The 24,346-nt window shown below is 43.3% G+C and overlaps 2 protein-coding genes across 2 annotated transcripts in view; one reads left to right on the forward strand and one right to left on the reverse strand.

Moving 5' to 3' along the window:
• mipol1 (mirror-image polydactyly 1) overlaps positions 1–11,709 on the forward strand; it is a 31,369-nt gene extending 19,660 nt beyond the window's left edge. Inside the window, exons 11-15 of the mRNA XM_062557385.1 lie at positions 1,972–2,112; positions 3,268–3,321; positions 5,877–5,947; positions 7,610–7,795; positions 9,916–11,709. Coding sequence (XP_062413369.1) covers positions 1,972–2,112; positions 3,268–3,321; positions 5,877–5,947; positions 7,610–7,795; positions 9,916–9,982 — 519 coding nt within the window. The 3' untranslated portion in view covers positions 9,983–11,709. The remainder of the gene's footprint in view (positions 1–1,971; positions 2,113–3,267; positions 3,322–5,876; positions 5,948–7,609; positions 7,796–9,915) is intronic.
• Positions 11,710–16,235: 4,526 nt separating this feature from the next.
• On the reverse strand, positions 16,236–20,543 carry foxa1 (forkhead box A1). The gene is made up of 2 exons (XM_037485701.2): positions 20,351–20,543; positions 16,236–18,765 (listed from the first exon to the last, which is right to left on the reverse strand). Exons 1-2 carry the CDS (start codon positions 20,414–20,416, stop codon positions 17,644–17,646), a joined length of 1,188 nt encoding a protein of 395 aa, XP_037341598.1. The 5' UTR covers positions 20,417–20,543; the 3' UTR covers positions 16,236–17,643.
• Between the last annotated feature and the right edge of the window lie 3,803 nt (positions 20,544–24,346).

A 24,346-nucleotide genomic window follows, 5' to 3' on the forward strand; every position in this document is an offset into this window, starting at 1 on the left:
CTGTCTGCCTGTTTACCTGTCTACCTGCTTACCTGTCTGCATGTTTACCTGTCTGCCTGTGCACCTGTCTGCCTGTCTGCCTGCACACCTGTCTGCCTGTGTGCCTGTGCACCTGTCTGCCTGCGCACCTGTCTGCCTGTCTGCCTGCACACCTGTCTGCCTGTGTGCCTGTGCACCTGTCTGCCTGCGCACCTGTCTACCTGCTTACCTGTCTGCCTGTTTACCTGTCTACCTGTTTACCTGTCTACCTGCTTACCTGTCTGCCTGTTTACCTGTCTGCCTGTGTACCTGTCTGCCTGTTTACCTGTCTGCCTGTTTACCTGTCTACCTGCTTACCTGTCTGCCTGTTTACCTGTCTGCCTGCACACATGTCTGCCTGCGCAACTGTCTGCCTGCACACCTGTCTGCCTGTGTACCTGTCTGCCTGCTTACCTGTCTGCCTGTTTACCTGTCTGCCTGTGTACCTGTCTGCCTGTTTACCTGTCTGCCTGCACACATGTCTGCCTGTCTGCCTGCACACCTGTCTGCCTGCTTACCTGTCTGCCTGCGCAACTGTCTGCCTGCACACCTGTCTGCCTGCTTACCTGTCTGCCTGCGCAACTGTCTGCCTGCGCACCTGTCTGCCTGTGTACCTGTCTGCCTGTTTCCCCTTTGACCTGCAAATGGTGATAGACGGTCGCTGCTTTGTATGTGGTTACCATGGTTACTAAGGGTCACAGAGGCCTAAATCTCAAACATTTGTGGTTTCAATTTGAACATGAATATTTTGAATGTGAGAAAACAAAATGGTGTTGCGACAAATATTGACATCAGAAGACGTTATGACATGAGCTGATGTTTACTGGTTTGCTCGGGTCTGTAATCTTTATGCTGAATATTTACTTATGGAAACAGACTCTAGTTCTGTGTCTCCATCAGAGAGCAGCGTCACTTCACCTGACATCACCTAGATTACAAAAATATATGTAAATGTTTATATGCACACACACACACACATATATATATAAAATGTATTTCTACATTAACACGAAGACAAATAAAAGTGTATATTGTTCAAGGAGATTCATTGATTAGAGTAGTAGTTTCCAAAATAAAATAAGAACAAATACATTTGCAAACACTTGCCAGAAGATACGATAAAGATGAAACTAATCATATGGAACTAAATAAGTAGAGATGTTCATAGGATGATTAATTTCTGATTACCCGAGTTTATTACCCAAACCTGCAGAGACTGAGATGTATTACCCACAATTTATCTGGATTCAAATATCGCTCTGTGTGTGAGGATGGGGGGGGGGGGGGGGTACGAGGATTGGTGAAGGATGACAGAAGTGGCGAGCCAGGGGGAGGTAGCTCCCATCATGCAGTGTGGCTGGTGGTGGCTAAGAAGCTCCGCCTGCTCCAAATATGTTTAAGGGATGAAAAAACAAAAAATATCTGATCAGAAACATTTGTCTTTTCCGACTGCAGTCACCGTGGCAACAGGCTTTCAGCGGCACCATGGCAACGGTTGTTAGGGAAGCAGAGGACAAGTGAAGTGGTACCTTGGGTGTTGATGTAGTACTAGTATAAATGAAGTGATACATGTAGAGATAGTAGTTCTTTAGTTGTTGTGGTACTTGTAGGGAAAGTAGTTTTTTTTTAGATGAAGTATTGCTCTAAGAGCTGAAGTAGTACCTGTAGAGATTAAGTAATACTTAAACTGAATCTTTGCGTTGGTTCAGCCCCTTCTGCCTCCCACTGCACCACACCCCATTTTAACACCCCCCAAAACGCAACCTCATTGTCACCATGGTAACAACCACCCGCCTCCATTAACCCCACAAAACTGCGAGCTGTACTTAAGTCCCTGTTGAGCATCACCCAGTCTACCGACGCTAACCCCACCAATATCCCGCTCCACCATCTTTTAGCCCCACCCCCCCCCCCCCCCCCCCACCCCTCCATGTAACACCTTAATCCCGCCAGGAAATATGTTTCAAACGCCGCCGCAATCCTCGGAGGAGAAGTGGAGGAGAGAGAACACTACACGCTGGAGGATTCCTCCACCCCCCCCCCCCACTGCTCATCTCTCAGGGATTATCTCACTGCTGCAGCCGGGACTTCTGGGTAATATTAGAAAGATGGGGGGGGGCTTCATATCGCGGCTGCAGCTGTTCTTTATTGAGCTGATATCAAGTCCTTACAGGTTATTAAAGCTCGCCTGGAAGGGATGGAGTCCACACACAGGAAGGTTGTGTGTTTGATTCCCACAGCCGGCTCTTTAAGGAGCATCCGCCGAGTCATCTGTTGCTCGGCAGATTACAATGTTTATGGGGACTCATTTGTTCGATTGGTGGTCTCTTTTTTAGGTTCTGACTGAAAAAAACAACAAGAAACTGTGAAAACAAAAGTAGATCAATAAACTCTTTAAGAGAATAAAACGAGATATGTGTTATGTTTCTATTCTTCAACTAAAACAAATATATGTGGATGATAATGTTTTAGTAGTTTTACCTCAGTAGTGATTACAGTACTTCTACAGGAATACAATTAAACTGGTGTTAGAACTTCTGATGTCAAGTACTTCAGACTTGTTAGATGCTACCTGCTGATTAAGATTCACATAACATTTATTCATTTAAAGATCACACTGCTGAGTCCACCTTGTGTAACAGTCACAGACAGGTCTTGGTCTTATTCGCAATCTCTTGGTTGCCTCAAAATACTTTTGCTCAGGGTTTGGTCTTCTCGACCAAAAACAAGATGGCGAGAACCCCAATCAATGGAGTTCATGTTCTTGTGTTTTGTAAAGCCCACAATTACAAATTCGATCCGATAAATACAACGTATAACTTGCAGAGGTGAGTTGATCGAGGTTAATGGAAGAGAAACCATTCAAGTAGGTATCAGGGCCCACTGCTGCCTCAGAGGTTCCTACGGGTCGGGTCGGTTCTGGTTTGGGACAGGAGACCATCAATTTTCTCTTTGATAGTCAGAATCTTATCATGGAATGATGGAAATGGGCAATAAACAAAATGGTACATTGTAAAAATAACCCATAACTACAGTAAAAGCTTTTCTTTAACGAATGTAATGTGTCCACATTAGTCAGCCATTTTCTTTTTGTTTTGCAAACAGACAGAAGCAGAACCAGACTCCGTTGGTAGAACCACTGATGTGAACAGAGCTCTATAACGGTCCCTTCATCTTTAGTTTGTGACTGGTGATGTCATCAATAACCCACTGATCAGATCAATAAATCCAAATTATGTTTGTCTGCAGTGTAAACAACTGGAACAGGATGTGATCGAAGAGAGAAAGGAGCATGCACGAGAGGTAAGTCACACAGACACACACACATAGCAACACATCAACAACTTGTTCAAACAGGCTCTGTGTGTTAGCGTGCTACATTGTGTCAATTGTGTGTGTAGTGGGTTGAATTCCATCACATGTCATTCAGTCCAGTTTAAGGTCTACAGTGTGTTGGTGTTTAGTCTGAAGATGTGAAGGCTCTCTGTGGTCCTGATGTCATCACAGAGCTCCTTCCACCATCTAGCAGCAGGACAGCAAAGAGTGGAGATCTAGTCCAGTGTTTTGCTCTCAGTGAGGAACAAGCAGCTTGATGTTGGGATGGAGGGTTTCACCAGGTCCTGGATGGAGACTGGACCCCAGCCATTCACAGCATGCTACGTGAGCACCAGTGCTTTGAACTGGATGAGGCAGCCACTGGTAACCAGTGAAGAGAGGAGGAGTGGAGTGTGTTACAGTCTGTACTAGTGTGTATGTTGTGTGTTAAGTCTTACACACAACACTGTGTCACTGGGGTGTGTGTGTGTGTGTGTGTGTGTGTGTGTAGTGTGTTACTGTGTGTGTGTGTGTAGTGTGTTACTGTGTGTGTGTGTGTAGTGTGTTACAGTATGTGTGTAGTGTGTTACAGTGTGTGTGTGTGTGTGTTTAGTGTGTTACAGTGTGTGTGTGTAGTGTGTTACAATGTGTGTGTGTGTGTGTGTGTGTTACAGTGCGTGTGTGTGTGTAGTGTGTTACAGTGTGTGTGTGTGTGTTTAGTATGTTACAGTGTGTGTGTGTGTGTGTGTGTGTTACAGTGCGTGTGTGTGTGTGTAGTGTGTTACAGTGTGTAGTGTGTGTGTAGTGTGTTACAGTGTGTGTGTGTTACAGTGTGTGTGTGTTACAATGTGTGTGTGTGTGTGTGTGTTACAGTGTGTGTGTGTGTGTGTGTAGTGTGTTACACTTTGTGTGTAGTGTGTTACTGTGTGTGTGTGTGTAGTGTGTTACAATGTGTGTGTGTGTGTGTTACAGTGTGTGTGTGTGGGTGTGTGTGTAGTGTGTTACAATGTGTGTGTGTGTGTGTAACAGTGTGTGTGTGTTACAATGTGTGTGTGTGTGTTACAGTGTGTGTGTGTGTGTGTGTGTTACAGTGTGTGTGTGTGTGTGTGTTACAGTGTGTGTGTGTTACAATGTGTGTGTGTGTGTGTTACAATGTGTGTGTGTGTGTGTGTTACAGTGTGTGTGTGTGTTACAATGTGTGTGTGTGTGTGTGTTACAGTGTGTGTGTGTGTGTGTGTGTTACAGTGTGTGTGTGTTACAATGTGTGTCTGTGTGTGTGTTACAGTGTGTGTGTGTTACAGTGTGTGTGTGTGTGTGTGTTACAGTGTGTGTGTGTTACAATGTGTGTGTGTGTGTGTGTTACAATGTGTGTGTGTGTGTGTTACAATGTGTGTGTGTGTGTGTGTGTTACAGTGTGTGTGTGTGTGTGTGTGTGTTACAGTGTGTGTGTGTTACAGTGTGTGTGTGTGTGTGTGTTACAGTGTGTGTGTGTTACAATGTGTGTGTGTATGTGTGTTACAATGTGTGTGTGTGTGTGTTACAGTGTGTGTGTGTTACAATGTGTCACTTCTGGTAATGAGGGCCACAAGCTCAGAGGGATTAAAGTCTGGAGCTGCTTTAATAACAGAAACACAAGCGGCAGCTGAGACAGAACTACTGAGCCAAGAACCGCAGACCAGGACCAGGAGTGAGACCAGGACCAGGAGTGAGACCAGGACCAGGAGTGAGACCAGGACCAGGGGCTTTCCATAAGATCTTTGAAACAGAACAAAAGCGCATGAATAACCCTTAAACCATCCAAACTGGTTTCTGGATCATTTGGAGAGTCTGAAGAGGCTAATTAAATCAAATTAAGACCCCCCTCCCCTAAGGTTGACCTTACCTCCCGATGATGAAGGTCCGGGCCGGCAGGTTTCACCTACCCCCCCCCCAACCTTAACTCCTCATGGTAAAGGTCATCTATCCTCTCATTTGGAAATTATTCTGATTAATAAATCCGGTTCTTTTGAAGACAGATATTTACTCTCTGTGTTTGGTTCTACTTTGATGTCTCACTTTAAACTCACTTCAGGGTTTAATTAGCATAGATGATGAGCAGGTGGAGGAGGAGACAGAATCAGTCCAAGGAAGAGGAAAGTGGAGTAGGAGGAAGATGAGATGAAAGGGGAGGAACTAGGGGAGGATTCGGAGGAGCAGGTGAGAAAAGACACGAGAAGGGAAGAGACGTTCTGTGAGTCTGTCCATTTTCAATTAAGGTCACAACATTATTCATCTTCTACACAGCTCTTTTCCCACAATGCATCTGGAGCCTCCCGTCTGCTGGTTATGAAGTGTTCACACTGATGTGTAATGTAATGAGGCGATTAGTTAATTAATCCTTATCTAATCAGACTCACTGGGATCAAGATGAATCCGTAAGACAGCACACATGAGTCATGACATCATCTTCTTCTTCATCATCATCATCATCATCCTTCTGCTGCACCACAATTTCAATTGGCTTATGAGAAATTTGTTGTGTTTGATGTTTTTCATCCAATCAGACGGAGCTGCTGAGGCTTCAAATACAGAAGGGCACTGAGGTGGAGCTACAGGTGCTAAAAGCCGATCGAAGGTCAGTGTCCGTAAACACCAGCCTTATGTTATGTTTGAGGAAACTGTCCTTTTCCCTCACTAACAGAACCACAAGGACCTTGTCATGCTTTTATCGATCCCCCAACCACCAGGCCACAGACCGGTACCAGGAGCCCCTGCTGACACCACTTGGTACCGGTCTTTAGCAGATATTTCTGTGGATCTGCTCTGGTCTTTGGTAGATCTGGTCTTGTCTTTAGTGGAATATCTGGTCTGATGTTGATCTGGACTGGTCTGAATCTGGTAGAGATGGTCAGGTCTTTAGTGCACCTGGATGCAATTAGATTCGGCTCTGGACTGCTCTTTGGTAGATCCGGATCTGGACTCTTCTTTAATGGATTTTGTTCTGGACTGGTCTTTGGTAGATCTGGGTCCAAACTGGTCTTTAGTGGATCAGGATCTGTCTCTGGTTGTCAGCTGTGTTTGACATGACTCATCTCAGTTTTCCTAAAGCCAGTGTTTCATTGAACGATAGTTCATGAACTCGTTCATATTTTGGGTGAATGTGAACTGAACGTACTGTATTAATGATGAACGTCACTGTGAACTCTTTCATTCTGGTGACTGAACGGCTCGTTCTTTCAGGTTAACATCGTTCAAATAGGGCGCCAGATTTCTATAGAAAACACACCGTAAACGCGCCTTAATAAGTAGCGGAAAAAACACCCGATCTGGCAACACCAGCCTCCAGTGTCGCAGCGCGCATGCGTCATCAAAAAAAAAGAAACGCATGGAGGCGACAGCTGCGTGTAGCAAAGAGACGGCGTATAATAATTTAAATGAGTTTTATGAAGTTACTGACAAGGTCGGTGAGGATGGAGGAATCTGACCTTTCTTTGCAAACATTTGCACCTTAATGATAACTGTCGTGTTTTTATTCCTTATTTAAAAAAGACCATTCAAGCAGCATGTGTGTGAGAATGTGCTGTAGGGGTGAACGCTGCAGCTGCTGCTGGTGTGGAGTGAATGGACAGCAACATTAAAGCAACAATGTCCCCTCAATGCTAATGTAAACCCTGGTTGGATAAGGATTCAAAACTGGATATGAAGATGAAATCTGATGCATAGCTTCAGTGTTAAAACTGATCAAATAATTGCTGTCTGTGGTTCTGGGTTGTGGCAATAATTTTGAAAAATAATAGCTTGCAGCAACATATGGAAAAAAAGAACTGAACTAGTTGGAACTGTGAACTTAGTTCAAATATTTTGAAGTTTGAACCATGAACTGAACTAGTTCATTTTAAAATGTGTGAACTGAACTTTGAACTAGTTCATGTAGAAAGTGAACTTTCCCAACACTGACTAAAGCTTTATTAGATGCAGGTCAGGAACAATAAGGAGCCTCTGGCCTTTGATCTCTGACCTGCGTCTTGTTCATGTAGGAGCTCATTGAACAACACACACCTTGGTTAACAGGTTAACACACACACACACACGCACACAACAAGACTAATGAACTAGTGAATAAGTTTCAAGGTCAACTGAGTTAACTAGTTGGGTGAACTGGGTCAAGTGGTTGAACTGGTTGAACTAGTGAACTGTTGAACCGGTGGATTGGTGAACTGGTTGAATGGAGTTAATACTTATATATGTATATATTTATCTATATATATATTAACATCCTGTTTTCTCCTACCCTCAGCTTTCAGGACCTCTTTGCCCCTCTTCCCAGTGATGGAGGCTCTCCAGTGGGTTTGTTGCAGCCATCTCATCAGGGTCCAGCCCTACTGCTCCAGGTGCAGCAGCTGTCCAACGAGAAGCAGAATATGGGGGCGGAGCTTCAGCGCTGTCAGGACGCAGAGCGAGAGGCCAGCGAGAAAGTCCTCAAGTAAGACTCATTACACGTTACCATGACACACTGAACATACCTGTGCACCTGTTTTTATACTAGTGCTGGATTCCTTCTCCTCTAATTCCCATACTCCCTTTCAGTATTTTTCTTAACTCAAGCCTTTTAACTTCATCATTTAACAACATTGTATTAAAAAAAATTGAGAGAATTCTCGACTCTTTGTTTTAACATGAGCAACAGGAACTTCAGTGGATCTTAAAATGGAATCCAACCACAAATGGGATGGACATTTTCAGTAATGTCATAGTTTTTACTTTGGCTCATGAGTGCCTTATTTAAAAATGTGGGTTTCATTTCAGGCATGGATGAAAATTCCTTTTTCTGTTGCTGCTTCCACTGCAGTGAAGAGAGAACACAGACATCAGCTTATTCCTTTATTATCATAAGATTCATCCATAATCTCACATTTCAGACAACGGACACACAGACGGCTCAATAACAGCTGGAAGTTTAGCAGTGTGTGCATTTATGTATGTGTGTGTGTGTTTGTGTGGGTACATGAATATCTGTATGTGTACTTGCGTGTGTGTGTGTGTAGATACGTGTAAACATTTACACCGTAAACCCTCACAACTTTGACAGATGAGTCAAATGGTTTGAATGGTTCCTGTCAATCAATTGATGTCGACTCAGACCAGTAGGACTAGTGATACCAATGACACTAGTGAGACCAGTGAGACCAGTAGGACTAGTGACACCAGTGAGACCAGTAGGACTAGTGACACCAGTGAGACCAGTAGGACTAGTGACACCAGTGAGACCAGTGACACCAGTGATACTAGTGACACCAGTGAGACCAGTAGGACCAGTGACACTAGTGAGACCAGTAGGACTAGTGACACCAATGACACTAGTGAGACCAGTGAGACCAGTAGGACTAGTGACACCAATGAGACAAGTGACACCAGTGAGACCAGTAGGACTAGTGACACCAATGAGACAAGTGACACCAGTGAGACCAGTAGGACTAGTGACACCAGTGAGACCAGTAGGACTAGTGACACCAGTGAGACCAGTAGGACCAGTGACACCAGTGAGACCAGTAGGACCAGTGACACTAGTGAGACCAGTAGGACTAGTGACACCAGTGAGACCAGTAGGACTAGTGACACCAGTGAGACCAGTAGGACCAGTGACACCAGTGAGACCAGTGACACCAGTGACACTAGTGAAACCAGTGAGACCAGTAGGACTAGTGACACCAGTGACACTAGTGAAACCAGTAGGACTAGTGACACCAGTGACACTAGTGAAACCAGTGGGACCAGTAAGCCCAGTGAGTGCGTGTTGACTCTCACCAGTAACATGTGTCTGTTTCTAACGACGTCCATCAGAGACTCTGGGATGTGTTCAAAGACTGGTTAAGCGTGTTGGACTAAAGGGATTTGGTTCCAATGATTCATATTCCGTGGACATCGGAGCGAGTGTCTCAGGGAGAATTAATCCTTGCTGGTCCGGGATGACGCTAAATAACGAGGATTCTTCTCATCTCATCAGAGTGAAGATGAAGGGATGAGATTCATGATGAAAGCAGCTTAAGTCGTCCTCCTGGGCTCAAACCTGCAGCTTTCTGCTCTAATTTGGCTGCCAGTGGGGGGCTGGCCGGCTCTGAAGAGCCTCCCAAGTTTGTGAATAGTGCAGAGAGGAATATTTGCTCTCTGGAGTGTGTGAGGGGGGGGGGGTGATGGAAATCTGCTGGTTATTAGAGACGGGAAGTTTAATTTGCTTTTGGAAGGGAAGAGACAGAGAGAGTCAGAGTTAGAAAGTCATCCAGGGTCAGCTTCTCATCATCTGAGTTGTTCCTCCTTTTCTCCTCCTCCACCCAGAGCCACAGGGTAATATCCACAAGCCGACATTAAACACCTTCATCACTGAGCTCTACGGCTAAAAGCAGAAAGCAGGTGGAGATGTGACTCAGGTAGAAACATCATCACTGCAGGTGGAATCTTGTGGAAAGTTGTTTCTTTAACTGCATAGATCAGAAGAACGCTCAGTACTTCCTACCAGTGACCAACTTGATCTTTTTACTAACAAGTACTTGCTGTACTAAGAAGTACTAGTGGTCAATCTGGTTAAAGCCCCCCCTCCTCCCTCAGGTTGGAGCGGCTGGTCGAGGTTCTGAGGAAGAAAGTCGGGACCGGAAGCCTCCGAGCCGTCATGTGATCTCCTCTCAGTTATCTCACACACCTGCTCCTGGAACCACAAAGAACTATGTCTCCTGTGTCCTACCTGCTACCTCCTACCTCCTATCTCCTATTGCCTCTCTTCAGATGAGTCTTTGGCAAATACACCTGCAGTTATTGTTTATGTTTTATACATCTTTTAATATGTATAGGTATAGAATACAAGTATTCTCTTTCTTTCTGTGTTTATCTTAAACTCTATATTTTTATTAGTGTGTTCTGATGTAATCATGAAATAAATAAATTTGAATGGATTTTTACATTTATCAGCTTAAACGTGAATTAAATCAATTTTTTTACTGAGTCCCAAAATTGACTGAAAATGATGAGAGAATGCTTCTGGAGAACTGCCTCCAATCCTTCACATGTTGGTGCTGTATCCATCGGCTATTATGTGAGTGTAGAGGCCACGCCCCCTTACTCGCCCACAATGTGGGTGTAGAGGCCACGCCTCCTTACTCGCCCACAGTGTGGGTGTAGAGGCCACGCCCCCTTACTCGCCCAGAGGAAACCCTTTTATATATAGATATATATAGACATTAAAGAATGATCCCCAATATGTGAATGTATGAGATCAGAAGTGCTGTCCAGTCTGTAATGTTTCTGATGAAGATGAAGAGGAGCAGAAGAACTGGATTACACTGTATATCTAATATTTATTCATATTGGATGGAAGAAACACATAAAAAGTTACAGAGGAACATTTAATCAGGGCTGTTGTATTACATCAGACTGCATTAGCTGTATAAAGGTTTCATAAAGTAACAATAATTAATGAGTTAATGTTTTAATGGATACACATTCCACAGACCTAATGTTTGTTTTCTTGTTAGTTGAACATCAAGAGGATAATAATCAGTGTGGTAGTCCTCATACAGGTAAATGCACAAAAATCACTACACATTAAGTTTGATGTACCTGAAGCTCATCTGTGTCTAAATATCAATAGTGATTAATACAGTACTTCATATCTATGACTCAGTGATCAATGAGGCTACAGGTGAACGCTGACATGGTTGAACAATTAAATGAATAGAAACATTTTCAAGCATGTAAGCAAGCAGCTGACCACACATGCAAGATATTAGAGGGATTTGTTAAATATGCATTTATTATTATTACAGTTCAGAGCCCCTTGAAGCCGACGTCCTGCTGCTTCAGAGTCTTGATGACGGTCCCCTCATGTCCTTTATTTAAAGCATTGTTGGTTTTAATACACATGATATACATATACAGGACAACAAGCCTCACTGTGGACACAGACAAGACGTTCTACTGGGTTTGAAGCTATGAATCTAAACAAACGTTACGTTACCGGAGAACAAACAACAGTCTGACAGCAGATTAAAAGTCATGAACCCTCATGTTACAGGAGGGTCACATCAAGCTGCTCTCTGAGCTGACTACACAGTCCCACAAGCTGGAGCTCCTTGTGAATTAAATGTTGATTAAACAAGTAACTTCTCGACAGGAAAAATTCCTAAAGTGACACGTGGCGAGTCACATGCGGGTATTGTGACTCAAGCGAGAACGCATGTTGATAAAAGGGAGGCTACCCGAGTTCAGAGGAACGTTTCCATGAGCAAGATGGCTGCCGTCAGGTGGGCGGAGCTTGATGTAAATTAAAGTGTTAATATTATATTTGGTTCATATTTATAGATGAGTTACAACCAATCATTTAGAGTTTTATGCAGAAAAGACAATTCAACAAACCTGGTTAAATTATTTTTAGTTGTTTTTTATTTATTGAAATGTTGATTTAGTCGACTTGATGCTTTAAAGCTTTTTATTTTTTTGAGAATTCATGAAGAATGTTTTAAAGAAAAGCTCCTCTGTTACATAATGAATAAAACTTATAATTCTCTACTCCTCCTCTCTGTTGATTTAAGGATGTGACTAATAGTTGGAAGCTGCTCTGACTTCTTGTTCCCTAAAAACTTCTAATTAAAATTTAACTTTGACAACTTTCAACAAGTCGGATTAAAGTAAAAAAGATGAAGCTTCTTCTTTATGATTTCATTTCTGAAACGATTCTGATTGGAACATTACTCCATCAGCACAAAGTACTTACTCCACCAGTATGAAATGAACACTGCCACTATAACGTGTACTCTGTTAGTAAATTACATGTAAAGTATGTACTTTATACTAAAGTACATACAGGGGGAGAAGTAATAAGAAAAAACAGGTAGTAATAACATAATAATAATATTAACAATAATGACAATGACAATAGTAATATTAATCACATTATCGATAATAATAACCATAATTATATTATAGTATTAATATTGAAAATTGAGGTAACAATAAAATTGGAAACATGTAATCAATGAGACTCGATCCAACAAAAGAAAACTGAATTAAATAATAGTTATTCAAAGAATTTATTTTTCACTGATTTAAATTTTGCACCTCAGAGATATTTTACAGACTAAAGTTTTCATCAGCATGCATCTGTTTGTGTATGCGTGTGTGTCCCCCTGCCGCCTAGTTACCATGGTGACGGCGGACCACTCGTGGTCATCTTGGGTGTTCTGGTTTAATCCTGCAGCCGGTAATCTGCTTGTTCTGAAGAAAGACTCAGTTTGTAGGAGCTCCAACTTCTGACGCCACCTGGGAGAGGGGGCGTGTGTGTGTGTGAGTGTGTGTGTGTGAGTGTGTGTGTGAGTCTCACACATCCTTGTGTTGATGTCTGTATCAGAAGCTCCGCTCTCTGGTCGTCTGGCAGCTGATCTTAACATTACGTTCCGTGTCTTTTATCCAGAGCGACTTACATTGCATTTTAAACCCATGTTTTTTTAACGCTGGGTGTCTTGCTCAGGGACACTTCAACATGGGACATGGGACATGGGACAAGTGTCCCAGCTCACGCTCTCTACTCCATGCGCCACTGTCGCCAAGTTCAAACTGTTTATAAAATACAGACATGTGCATTTGCACACACACATATAAATATATAAATATATATATACATACACATGTTTTGACACACATAAATGTTAATAATACATACGTATGTGATGGTTTCGTCCACCAAAGTGCACCACTGTCTGCCCCCCCCCTTCTTTGTCTTCTTTTCTTCTCCTCTCTCTCATTCTGGAGAGGATTTCTTCTTTGCTCTTTTTGTGGCTGGAACACAATCGTGTTATTGGAGATAATTAATTCCAATCCCCCTCCAAAGGGCTGAGTGGTCCCCCGTGCCCCCCCCCTCCGGCCCCCGGCCCCAGCCCGTATCTTTCTGGGTAGCGATTGAAAGGCGAGCAGAAGAAAGGGACAACATTTCCCTCCATAAGGCTCGAGAGGAGAGAAAAGCTTCACTCAAATGATGCTGGGACCCCGGGACCCCCCCCCCCCCTCCCCCGCCACGAACATATGGCTCGCATTACAGCAGACTGGGTGGCACAGGGCCCTGCTACATGTTTACGGGTGTAGAGGAGGAAGTACTGCGATACAGCATGTAGTACGAGGAGCCCCTCACTGTTCAAGTACAATGTCTTTTACAATCGATTTTTATTACTGATAAATTATTCTTTTTCATATGAAATATTGAATCAACTGCTGACTATATTTCCAATAATATATATATATATATATAAATATAAGATGTAAGATTACGTTATAAATACATTAACGTATTGCGTTATAAATGCGTTATGCAGAAAAGTACTGCGCCTTTAAATGGACATTTTAATTCAAAAGCTCTACCAGACGAAGCAAAGCCACTGCAAACTGGAAGTACTACAAGTATGAGGTACTACAAGCCTGAAATACTGTGAGTCTGAAGTACTAAGAATCTGAAGTACTACGAGCCTGACGTACTACAAGTCAGAAGTACTATGGGTCTGAAGTACTTTGAGGCTGAAGTACTACAAATGCTTGAGTTTGCACGAACAAAAAAGGACTTTTATAGTCCAAACTTTGAATCCAAAACAACAAGTGAAGGAAAAGCCCAAATGAGACAGGGACCAGGAACTAAGGACACAAGGATAAGCACCTGACCTGACATGACATGACGTGACCTGACATGACATGACATGACGTGACATGACGTGACATGACGACTACAGACTGCCGACTACATCGACACGAGCAGGGACAAGAGACTGACAGGGCTTAAATGCACAGGGGGGAGCAGGTGACACAGGTGGAAACAATCATGGACACGGCAGATAATCACAGGGGAAGACGGGACAAGGCAGGAAGTGACCTTAACCCTGGGACACAAGAGACATGAAACTACAAAATAAAACAGGACATGAACCCAAACCGTGACAATAACAACGATCATCTTTTCTCATCATCAGAAAACAATTATTTTATTTTATTATTGCTTATTTGAACCATGACATTTTTCACATTCTGTTCTTCATCATTGTTGTTTATTTTACAATTAAAGATACTTTAAACTCCTTCATTTCAAATTAAAGGTATGATTCTTTAATATCAAATACATAGAAGAAGCTCAAATGGGTTCCTTTTGCCCCTTATTTATTTGGGATTCACTATGAACCAGTGACAGCTTGAAGTTAATGAGAAACTAGCGGTGAAACAGCTGGACCCAGATGAGCCCAACCTCACCATCAGAACACGGACCGGCCTGAAAGAGAAGACACCTCTACACCTGGGATGTTAGCTAGCTAGTTAGCTACATGCTAACACTGTCTATTCATGACGTCACCTGTTAAAGTTAACATCGGTACCCAGCTGAGACCACAGGACGGTGCTGAGGGCACACAACCAGGACGTGGATGAAAACAGGGACATTTCATCCAAAATAGTTCATTGTGTTTTGTGAGGCTTTAAGTCTTTACTCAACACACTGATCGGGACAAACTAGGTTCACAGGTGCATCTCAATGAATATATATATATATTCATTGATATACTGATTGTCCTCATTATGTTAAACTGTTGGAATAAATGTTAAATGTTTAACTGCAAGGTAATAATGCGTTTTTCTTTTACATTGAATCATACTGGGATGTTTATAAATCAACATAAAAATCCACCAGCCTCCACGGCTATAATCTTAAACCGGCCCTAAAGCCTACTCTTAAATCTGGTGAGTGTTTCCGCCCCTCATACTTAAATGTAATAAAAATGTTCTTAACGTGAGCTTAATCTGAGATTTAATGAACACATCCTGATCAAGTCTTTACTGCTGGATCACCACATAAATGACAAATAGTAGAATAACATCCAAGCTTCAGGTCATCGAGGTTTTGAAAATTAGGTTTAATGAGCTAATTGGTGCCTCTTGGTCGATAAATATAATTGAGTATTGTTTGCATTACAGAACATATTTACCACAGGCAGGAAATATGAAGTAAATAAAACTAGTCCGCTGAAACGCTGTGACTAAGGTGGTTACATATATTACTACACATATTATACACATCACACACAAAATACACCTACATGTCACATTGTACAAAATATATACATCTTACATTAAAGACCCATTACACACACATTATTCACTTATTACTATTTTATTAAATAAAAATCTACTTTTCAATATGTATTGAATAATCCTCTAATTAAGCTAATTTTAAATAAAATATATTTTTTATTATGTATTGATTTAAAATGATTAATCTAATAATGATTGATTACACTCTGCTTATCCTCCCACATGCTGCGTGCTGAGGCCCCTCCCCTACTCCTGCTCACCTGTGACTGCTCACCTGTACATGGTTCTAATGCTGTTACCAAGGCGACGCTGGTGGGCCCATCAACAACAACTATGAGCGAGACTAGAGGGGGGAGTTCCTGATTAAACACCAACAACCATTTACATACACATACACATACATATGTATCTGTATATATATAGATATAGATATATATGTAGATATAGATATATATATATGTGTATATATATAGATATACACATGTATATATATATATATATATATATATATATATATATATATATGTGTATATATATAGATATAGATATATATGTGTATATATATAGATATATATGTGTATGTGTATCGACATAAGTTTGTATAACATGGAGCAGCTGTGTGTCGTCTGGTGATTTTCACGTAGCATTAAAGACGTTTTACGGCTTATCAGAAGAATAAAAGAAAAGGCTTCATATCAAAGTGAAATGTGTGGAAATGTGTTCAGGTTAAAACCCACAAAGGAGGGTTCACTATGTTCACCAGCATGTCTGAGGAGGGAGGGGGGGGGGCACAGAGAGAAAACCCAAATCAACACGTTTTATTGTTTTATTTAAAAATGACAGAATAAGTTAACAACATGAAGAAGAACATGCAGCAAAGTCAAAAACCAACACACAACGAGGACAAGCTGGAGGCCACAAACATCCTTCCTTCCTTACTTCCTCACAATCGCCCTTCCATCCTTAGTTCCTTGCTTCCTCACAAGTATCCTTAGTTCCTTGCTTCCTCACAAACATCCTTCCTTCCTTACTTCCTCACAATCGCCCTTCCATCCTTAGTTCCTTGCTTCCTCACAAGTATCCTTAGTTCCTTGCTTCCTCACAAACATCCTTCCTTCCTTACTTCCTCACAATCGCCCTTCCATCCTTAGTTCCTTACTTCCTCAAAAACATCCTTCCATACATCCTTGTTCCAGTTTCAGACATTTTTGAAAAAGAAGAGGAAGACAAGGAAGAACAGGTATAAGACGATGAAAATGAAGGAAGAGGAAGAGGAAGAGGAAGAGGATCAGCGAGTGGAAGACGACGACCTCCAGCTTCATGCACACAATAAGAACAATTAATAACCTTAGTCACTGATGGACAGAAGTTGCGCTGCAGTTTAGATACAACAGGAAGTTTAAATACAACAGGAAGTGACTCTTTTTACACACAGTCTCAAACAAACATATGTACACATATATGTCTATAGATGAATACAGATATATATGTGTATATATTAAAGGACCGTTTTGTAATAATAATTTGTCCCTTCTCAGAATGAATCATTCATCAATCATGGATCAATAGATACGTTATTACACGTAGGTTCGATCAGAAATCTGCCCGGATACAGACACACAGCCCTTTGAACCAGGAACTTTAATCTGCGTGGGGGGGGTCATGACCCCTCAGCAGGTCAGACAAGGTCATGGGAGAAATGAACCCTTCTCATATTCCTAATCAAAAAGATTCTTTTGACCTTGAAGTTATTTAAATCTTTGTCTCTGGGCCTCAACTCATTAAAAAAACTGTGACCAGGAAGAACTTCATTTATTATTTAGATTTTAAAATGTTTGAAATCAAAGTGAAGTTTGCTGGTTGTAATTAGGAGGGAGTTAGGGCTGTGGGCTGCGGGCCGCTGTAAAAGTTAATACAAACTATTAGCAGTGTTTGTTTTAGGGCCCCTGAGTTATCTGGAACAAATATTTAAATCCAGTAAATGAGATCAGTTGTGAATCCAGATGTTTCTGAAATGTATCATCGGGAGCACAAGGACGTTTGTGACTCACGTTGTAAAAGGAGGATTCAGACCGAGAATGGCTGAGTATTAAGTGAACGGCGCAGTATTAAGGCGTCTCTTGAGTTGTGGTCCTGGTTCAGGACTTCAGTTCCAGCTGTGTCATCACAGTCAGACAGGAAGTCCAGGATGGCAGCATGCAGGAAGTGAGAGTCCAGAGCAGAGGACTAGGAGGTGTTGAGGAGTGGTCTGGGGTAGACCCCCTGGTAGTAAGAGGCCTCTAGCGGCTCCACGGCCCGCCCCCCCCCCGCCCCATAGGAGGAGTACTGCAGCGCCTCGTAGGCCTTCAGGTCCAGTTTGTGCTGCTGCTCTGAGGATGACATCAAGTTATTGATGGAGAAGGGGTGGTTGAAGGAGTAGTGGGGGTCTCCCTTCAGGTGCAGCTGGGACTCGTGCGCCATGGAATGGGGGGGCAATGACAGGGAGGACAACAGTTGGGAGCCAGACACCTTGGAGTCCAACGGCCCACACCCCCGCAGGTCCAGGCCGGGAGGCGTGGAGGCCTGGCTGGAGGAGGGCAGCAAGGAGGGGTCCAGCAGCCCTGGGGGCTTGTCCTTGCATGGCGACGCCCCCTCGCTCGGCTCCTTCCTGCCGTCGGACTTACTCTGAGGCCTTTTGTCGCACTTGAACCTTTTTTGGCGCCGCAGGTAGCAGCCGTTCTCGAACATGTTGCCGGAGTCTGGGTGCAGGGTCCAGTAGGACCCCTTCCCCGGCTTGTCGGGCGAGCGGGACACCTTGACGAAGCAGTCGTTGAAGGAGAGCGAGTGCCGGATGGAGTTCTGCCAGCGCTGTTGGTTCTGCCGGTAGTATGGGAACAGGTCCATGATCCACTGGTAGATCTCGCTTAGTGTGAGCATCTTACTGGGCGCCTGTTGGATCGCCATGGTGATGAGGGAGATGTAGGAGTAGGGGGGCTTGGCGTGCGGGTAGCTCCTCCTGAAGGCCTTGTTGTCACGGCCTCTGTTTAAACCGCCGCCGCCATACGCCGCGCCGGGGCTCATGGCAGGACTTAAAGCACCGTACGGGTTCAGGCCCATGGAAGCCTGCTGGGCCGATGTCATACTGGACGGGCTCAAGGTCCCGCCCATTGAGGCCACGCCCCCCCCCAGACCTGACATGGCCACTGGAGCCGGGCCACCCATCCCCCCCACTGGGGGGGGGCTCATGCCAGTCCCGCCGTACGACATGTTGAAGGAGCCGGAGGTGGTTCCGCTGCCACACATGTAGCCTGACATGGATCCCATCCCGAGACCAGAACCCATCCCACCGCCCGCCATCGGAGAGTAGACCTGCACAGAGACCGGAGACAGACCAGTTACACCAGAACCAGTAAGACCACAGCAGAACTCTTTACAACAGAACCAGTGAGAAAATGATAATATAATAAATAATAAATAATGATAACCCCCCCCCCCGGCCATTCTTCCTTTGCATGTATCAATAATAAACCAGATGAAAATATTTCACTTTAAGTTTTCTAAATATTCACATTTAGAAAATTATTGTCACATAAACGACCTTTAATTGATTCGTAATTATCCCGAAAAAAAGTTGAAAAGCAGAGCTTTTATTTTGAAAATCTAGTGAAAGATTACTCATTAGGTGTTTGAATCATTTTAGATGACAAATGTTAAAGTTAAGAAATTGTATTATTTAATTTATAATTTGACGTATATATATTATAGATATTTATATATTATTCAGATATTATATAACAGATATTTATCACCGACGCGCTTCATTTCGATCAACGCGTTTAGATTTGAAATGAAACCAGAACCAGAAGCAAATGATTCCATTATTATTATTCCATTATTATTTGTATTATTATTGTTATTATTTATTATATTAATTCATCGTGATCAGCACTTTCTTCTTCCTCCGTTTTCTCCTGCGCGGATCTAACCCGCGGAACTCTTCACCCTACGAGAATATATGTGATTTTATATTTACATATGTTTATATTCATATTATATTCGTATATATATTTATTTATTTATTTGTAGAACAACTAGATATCATTTGAGCATTGGCAGCATCATATTGTAACTCTTTTAATTTGATTCGCTCGACCATTATTTATTATACAATTACATAACCTTTAAACTAGAATTTCAATTTTGATACAATTATTGAATGATGTGCTAATATTAATATTCTGTGACGCAGATTATTTCAACAATCACAGATTTATAATTAATCAAATTCAGCTGATATTTGTATCAATTCACTTGACTTGTTTTACCTTAATATATACAAGATAAATAATTAAAAATATATTTAGCCAATAAAAATAATCTTTATCATCTTAAAAAAGATTATTCATTTTATTATCAGATTATAAATCTGTGATTTTATCCTTTGATCAATTTATTTTCGTTCAAGAATCCTTTGAAAAAGACGCTTCCTGATCGAACCGCCTCGCTTATAAAAACCTAAATTATCTCCAAGTAATTCTTACATCAACATTTTTATTTTCGATCGGAAAGAGAAATTAAATAGGCCTAACACGTTATTATTATTGTGTTTATTATCAACAATTGTTATATTATAATGTTTTGTCATTATAACTACAATCATTTGAATTATTATTTACTTTCACAATTATGTATTTTTTTATTGTTACTGTTATTTTTTGTATTGTTATAACTCACATTTCCCTTCGAAAAAAAATCAAGTTTAACTTTCATCAAATAACTTAATAACTGTGTGCAATAAAATGTGTCTTAAATGTGTAGTAACGCTGCGCGCTTCACTTCCTCCTGACTTGAACAGTTTCTACGGATGCGGATCAATCGGAACCGGATCGGACCTGGCTGCCGCAGCCTCTCAAGGCCGTGAAAGAGGCGCTAAAGCCGGCAGAGAGTCACTGACCTCCTCGCTGTAGTATCCGCTCCAGTCCGGAGCCTCGTGCCCTTCCATCTTCACGGGGCCGAGCATGGCGGGAGCCCGCGACCGGAACGCAGGTCGTGCAGGTCCCGCTCCTGCTCTGCCGGTCCCCGGTCTCAGTGTCGATGCGGGTCCTGGTCCAGTTCAAAGCGATCTGAGTCGAGCCAAGAGGAGCCGAGAGGAGCAGAGAGATGGAGTGCTGAGAGGAGGAGATGACCTGAGGTCTAATATGATCCTCCTCCTGCTGCAGGGACAACCCACAAAGACACACACTCACACACACACACACACAACCCTCCAGACAGACACACACTCCTTTCCGACAGTTATATATAGTTATGTGATAGTTTGTGATATTCTGTGTTTTCATTGTAGAATCTCAAAAAAGTCTGTTTAAAATGTCATCAATGTTTAAAAAATCTATTTTAATTTAATTTAAATAGCTTTTAATAGAATATTTTAAAAAAAACGTGTATTGATACAGGACAGATCATCGTCAGGTCATACAATTTAAATTAAAAAACAACTCATTCAACCATCATGAAGGATCAGCCCCCCCCCCCCCCCCCCCCCCTCCAAATGTCGGGCCGAAAGCCGTCACATCGCCCATCCTTTTCTAATAAGTTCGTTCCTCTGGACCCAGTGGCTTTTCCCCTGCACCTCTCTCCACTGTCTGCTTTTCAATGGACACTTTAAACAATGATGGACAGCTGTCTTTCAGGGAAGTATCTGGACTGAAGAAACTCCACCTGGACTCCTTTACCCCGGTTAAACAGCGCAAGTTTGACAAATTTGATGCAAGTGTATTGAAAGCTTTTTTTGTCTAAGTCCTGGAACTTCTTCAGGTGCGAGGTTGTAAAGGTAATAAGGTGAAATCCTCTCCTCTCACTCCCCCACACAGGGGGTGATGGACAGAGAGGGGAAGCAGTACTCAAAGCCGTTGCAGAGTTCTGTCTGGGGCCTGGTGCACCACAGACCTCCACCACCACTTGATTGAGCAGACTGCAGTGATTCTGCTGGAGTCCCTCAGGGCCTCCATCCATGTCGCCGTCATCCTCATCATGTGGCCCAGTTTGGTGCAGCCAGAAATCTCTGAGACTTGCTCGCTGGTTGGCAGTTTGCAGGGTATGAGTTTCTAAAGGTTGTTAGAGAACAAAGGTTGCTCAGAAATACACATTCCAGCAACCTCAGCCGTAGCACGAGTAGTTGAGTTCTGCCACACCTGTAGCCCCGAGCTGTAGAACGAGTCCTGTACAATCCAACGTCTCTGGTTGCAGCAGGAACCGCTCTCCTCAGCAAATGGTGTCGAAGTAGCTTGTCACAGAGCAGCCTCTGAGCTGGAAGCAATTTTTGACTGACTGTCAATGCCCCCCTCATTAACAGGAGGGTTGAGACCCTGTCTTCACCATACATTGAGCACCAAGCCACAAAACCATCACCAAAACCAAACACAGCGCAAAAAACAAATATAAGTGATCCACCCTGTCAAAGGCCTTCTCCTGATCAACAACACAATAGCAAAGTTCACATTATTTGTTCTGCACACATTCAGAGTGTCTTATGAGACTCCTCCACCCCAAAGTGGTCAGCATAGAAACCCATGGTGGAGGTTCCTCATCTCGCCCTGGTTGGTGATCACTCTGCCTCCTGGAGGCCTGAGACTGTACAGTGGTAGATCTCTTCTGATCAATTAAAGCTTTAAAAACTTCATGTAATCATTCCCCCATTCACACACCGATGACAGGAGCTACCACACACACACTTTCCCGAGGAGACATCAACATGCGGGTTAGCAGGTCATGGGATTGAATCACGGATCTTCTCATTGGAGGACAACTGTGTTCTCCGCTGGCTGCACTCACCCTGGTATTGTTGACCCTCACCTATGTGTAGACTGTGGATGTTTGATTCTCCATGTGTCTAGCAGGTCCAGATGTGTGATGACCCTGTTGAACCTGTGAGATGATGGTGGATGAGGTTCCTCACCTGGACAATCCACTGTACAGTCCAAAGTGCAGTTAAATTCCACACTAAAAGTTCTTGATGCTCTCTATTTCTGCCTTTACACTCAGCAGCACCACCAAGGTGCCCCAGTCTAGTTCTTGGATATTTCTAAACTCCAGTCCAACTTGACAAGGCCTGTTAGCGCAAAATACGCACGGGACAACTCTTTCCAACTTTAAAGTTCTTTGGTCCGGTCTTCAAAACACAAAAACATTTTTAAAGTATATATATATATATGTATTCTTCTCTTCTAAGAATGCCCTATGATGGCTGACTGTTGGACACACTGCTTCCTCGCATACTCTGGCTGGGATCCTTCATTCTGAGTGCTGCGGTTCTCTGAAACATCAGCCTGTTGCTCCTCCGCTTGACTCTGCTCTTTCTCACCATTGTTTTTACCAGCAGCCTGCAGTACCGCAGTCCACCACCGCTGGCCTGGCCCCAGGTCCACCAGCCGAAGCTTGGACTACAGGTCCACTGGCCATTGTTTTGACCACAGGTCCGCAAGCCGTAGTTCAGGCTGCAGGTCCCTCATCCGTCGGTTGGATCATCACTGCTTCGTGCGCCGACATCCATACTGTGGGTGTCTGCTGAGCCGACCCGCTTCTGATGCAGACAGGAGAACCGCCCTCCACACTCAAAGCACTTAAGCTGTCCGTAGCTAGTGTCCACCGTGTAGGCAGCGTCTCCGTGCTTCACCCTGAAGGACAAGTCCAGGAGTCCAGGACCATGAACAGCTGGTGCCCTCAGAGACTGAACGTACCACACTTTGCACCCAAAACCCGCTGTTTTAAACCTTCTGGCAAATTTCGCGAACCTTCAAATCGCTTTCTTTAACAGTTCATCGGGGGGGGATCGACAGAACATCGAACGCATGGGAAAATCTGCAGAAACTCCTTCCTGATGAAAACGGAACTCTCGATCAGTTTGTAAACAAGAAGCTCCTGTTTACAGGAACACCACCACAGCCTAATTCATCCTGAATAGCACAGCTTATCGTGTCTGACGTGCTCATCGGCAGCCAGCAGCACCTCCTCTACCGCCACGCTGTTATCGGGGGACGATCCACACTCACTGCCGGCAGGATGGAGGTATCTTGGAGGACGCCATTCCTCCCACAAACACCTTGCCTAATACCAGATTACTCCACACACAAGGCAGTAAAACAGTTCTAAAGACTCACTAGATCATGTACATCAACAGAGGAAGAAAACGCAGTTAGAGAACCAAAGATCAGAAACATTCAAATCTACTCTACTCTACTCACACTAACCGGAACCGGAAAGGGAAGAAGAAGAAAAAGATAAGAAAAGTCTTGTGAAAGAGTCCTGGTACAGAATAGACCTGTTGGGCCTCAGTTCAAAGTGAGTGTTCAACTGGATCTGGTTCAACTTGTTTAAGGGTGACGAAACCTAGAACCTAGACACACAGTGTCCTTCCTTTAGGAGTAAAGGACATGTGTTCTCTCTCCTGGTGTCCTTCCTTTGGGACAGAGGGGCATTTGGTCTCACCTAGTGTCCTTCCTTTAGGACTGAAGGACATGTGGTCTTACCTGGTGTCCTTCCTTTGGGAAAAACGGACATTGGCTGACTGACTTTCTCAGGTCAATAACACTGACACAATGGAGGCGCGGGACCCTTGACCTTGTTTAAAAGTCCTGATGACCTCATAGTACCACGATGACATCACTGTACAGAGTGAAGTGGAAGGATGCTGTTTGTGATTCAGGACTTAGACCCTGAGGACGAGGAGGTTCAGGGTTGTGACTCACAGAACTGTAAATCACACTAAAAGCTCCTCAGTAATAATTATCCTGTCTCCTGTAGAGACTGACTCACTATCACCTGTCCCTGACCTCCTCACTCAGACCTGCAGACTCCAGCAGACAGGAAGTGAGGCTCATCACTCTCTGCAGGGCCAGGAGAACCAGGAAGGTCGAGCCTCACAGCTCTCATCACACCGTTGGCGTTAGCTGTG

Source organism: Pungitius pungitius, chromosome 14, assembly GCF_949316345.1.
Source record: "Pungitius pungitius chromosome 14, fPunPun2.1, whole genome shotgun sequence".
Lineage (NCBI taxonomy): Eukaryota > Metazoa > Chordata > Actinopteri > Perciformes > Gasterosteidae > Pungitius > Pungitius pungitius.

Bases quoted from the DNA above. Each gene is read 5' to 3' on its own strand.
- foxa1 (XM_037485701.2), bottom strand. From the start codon at position 20,416: ATGCTCGGCCCCGTGAAGATGGAAGGGCACGAGGCTCCGGACTGGAGC. The intron at 18,766-20,350 runs GTCAGTGACTCT...GTCTCTGTGCAG, and splicing joins GCGGATACTACAGCGAGGAG to GTCTACTCTCCGATGGCGGG.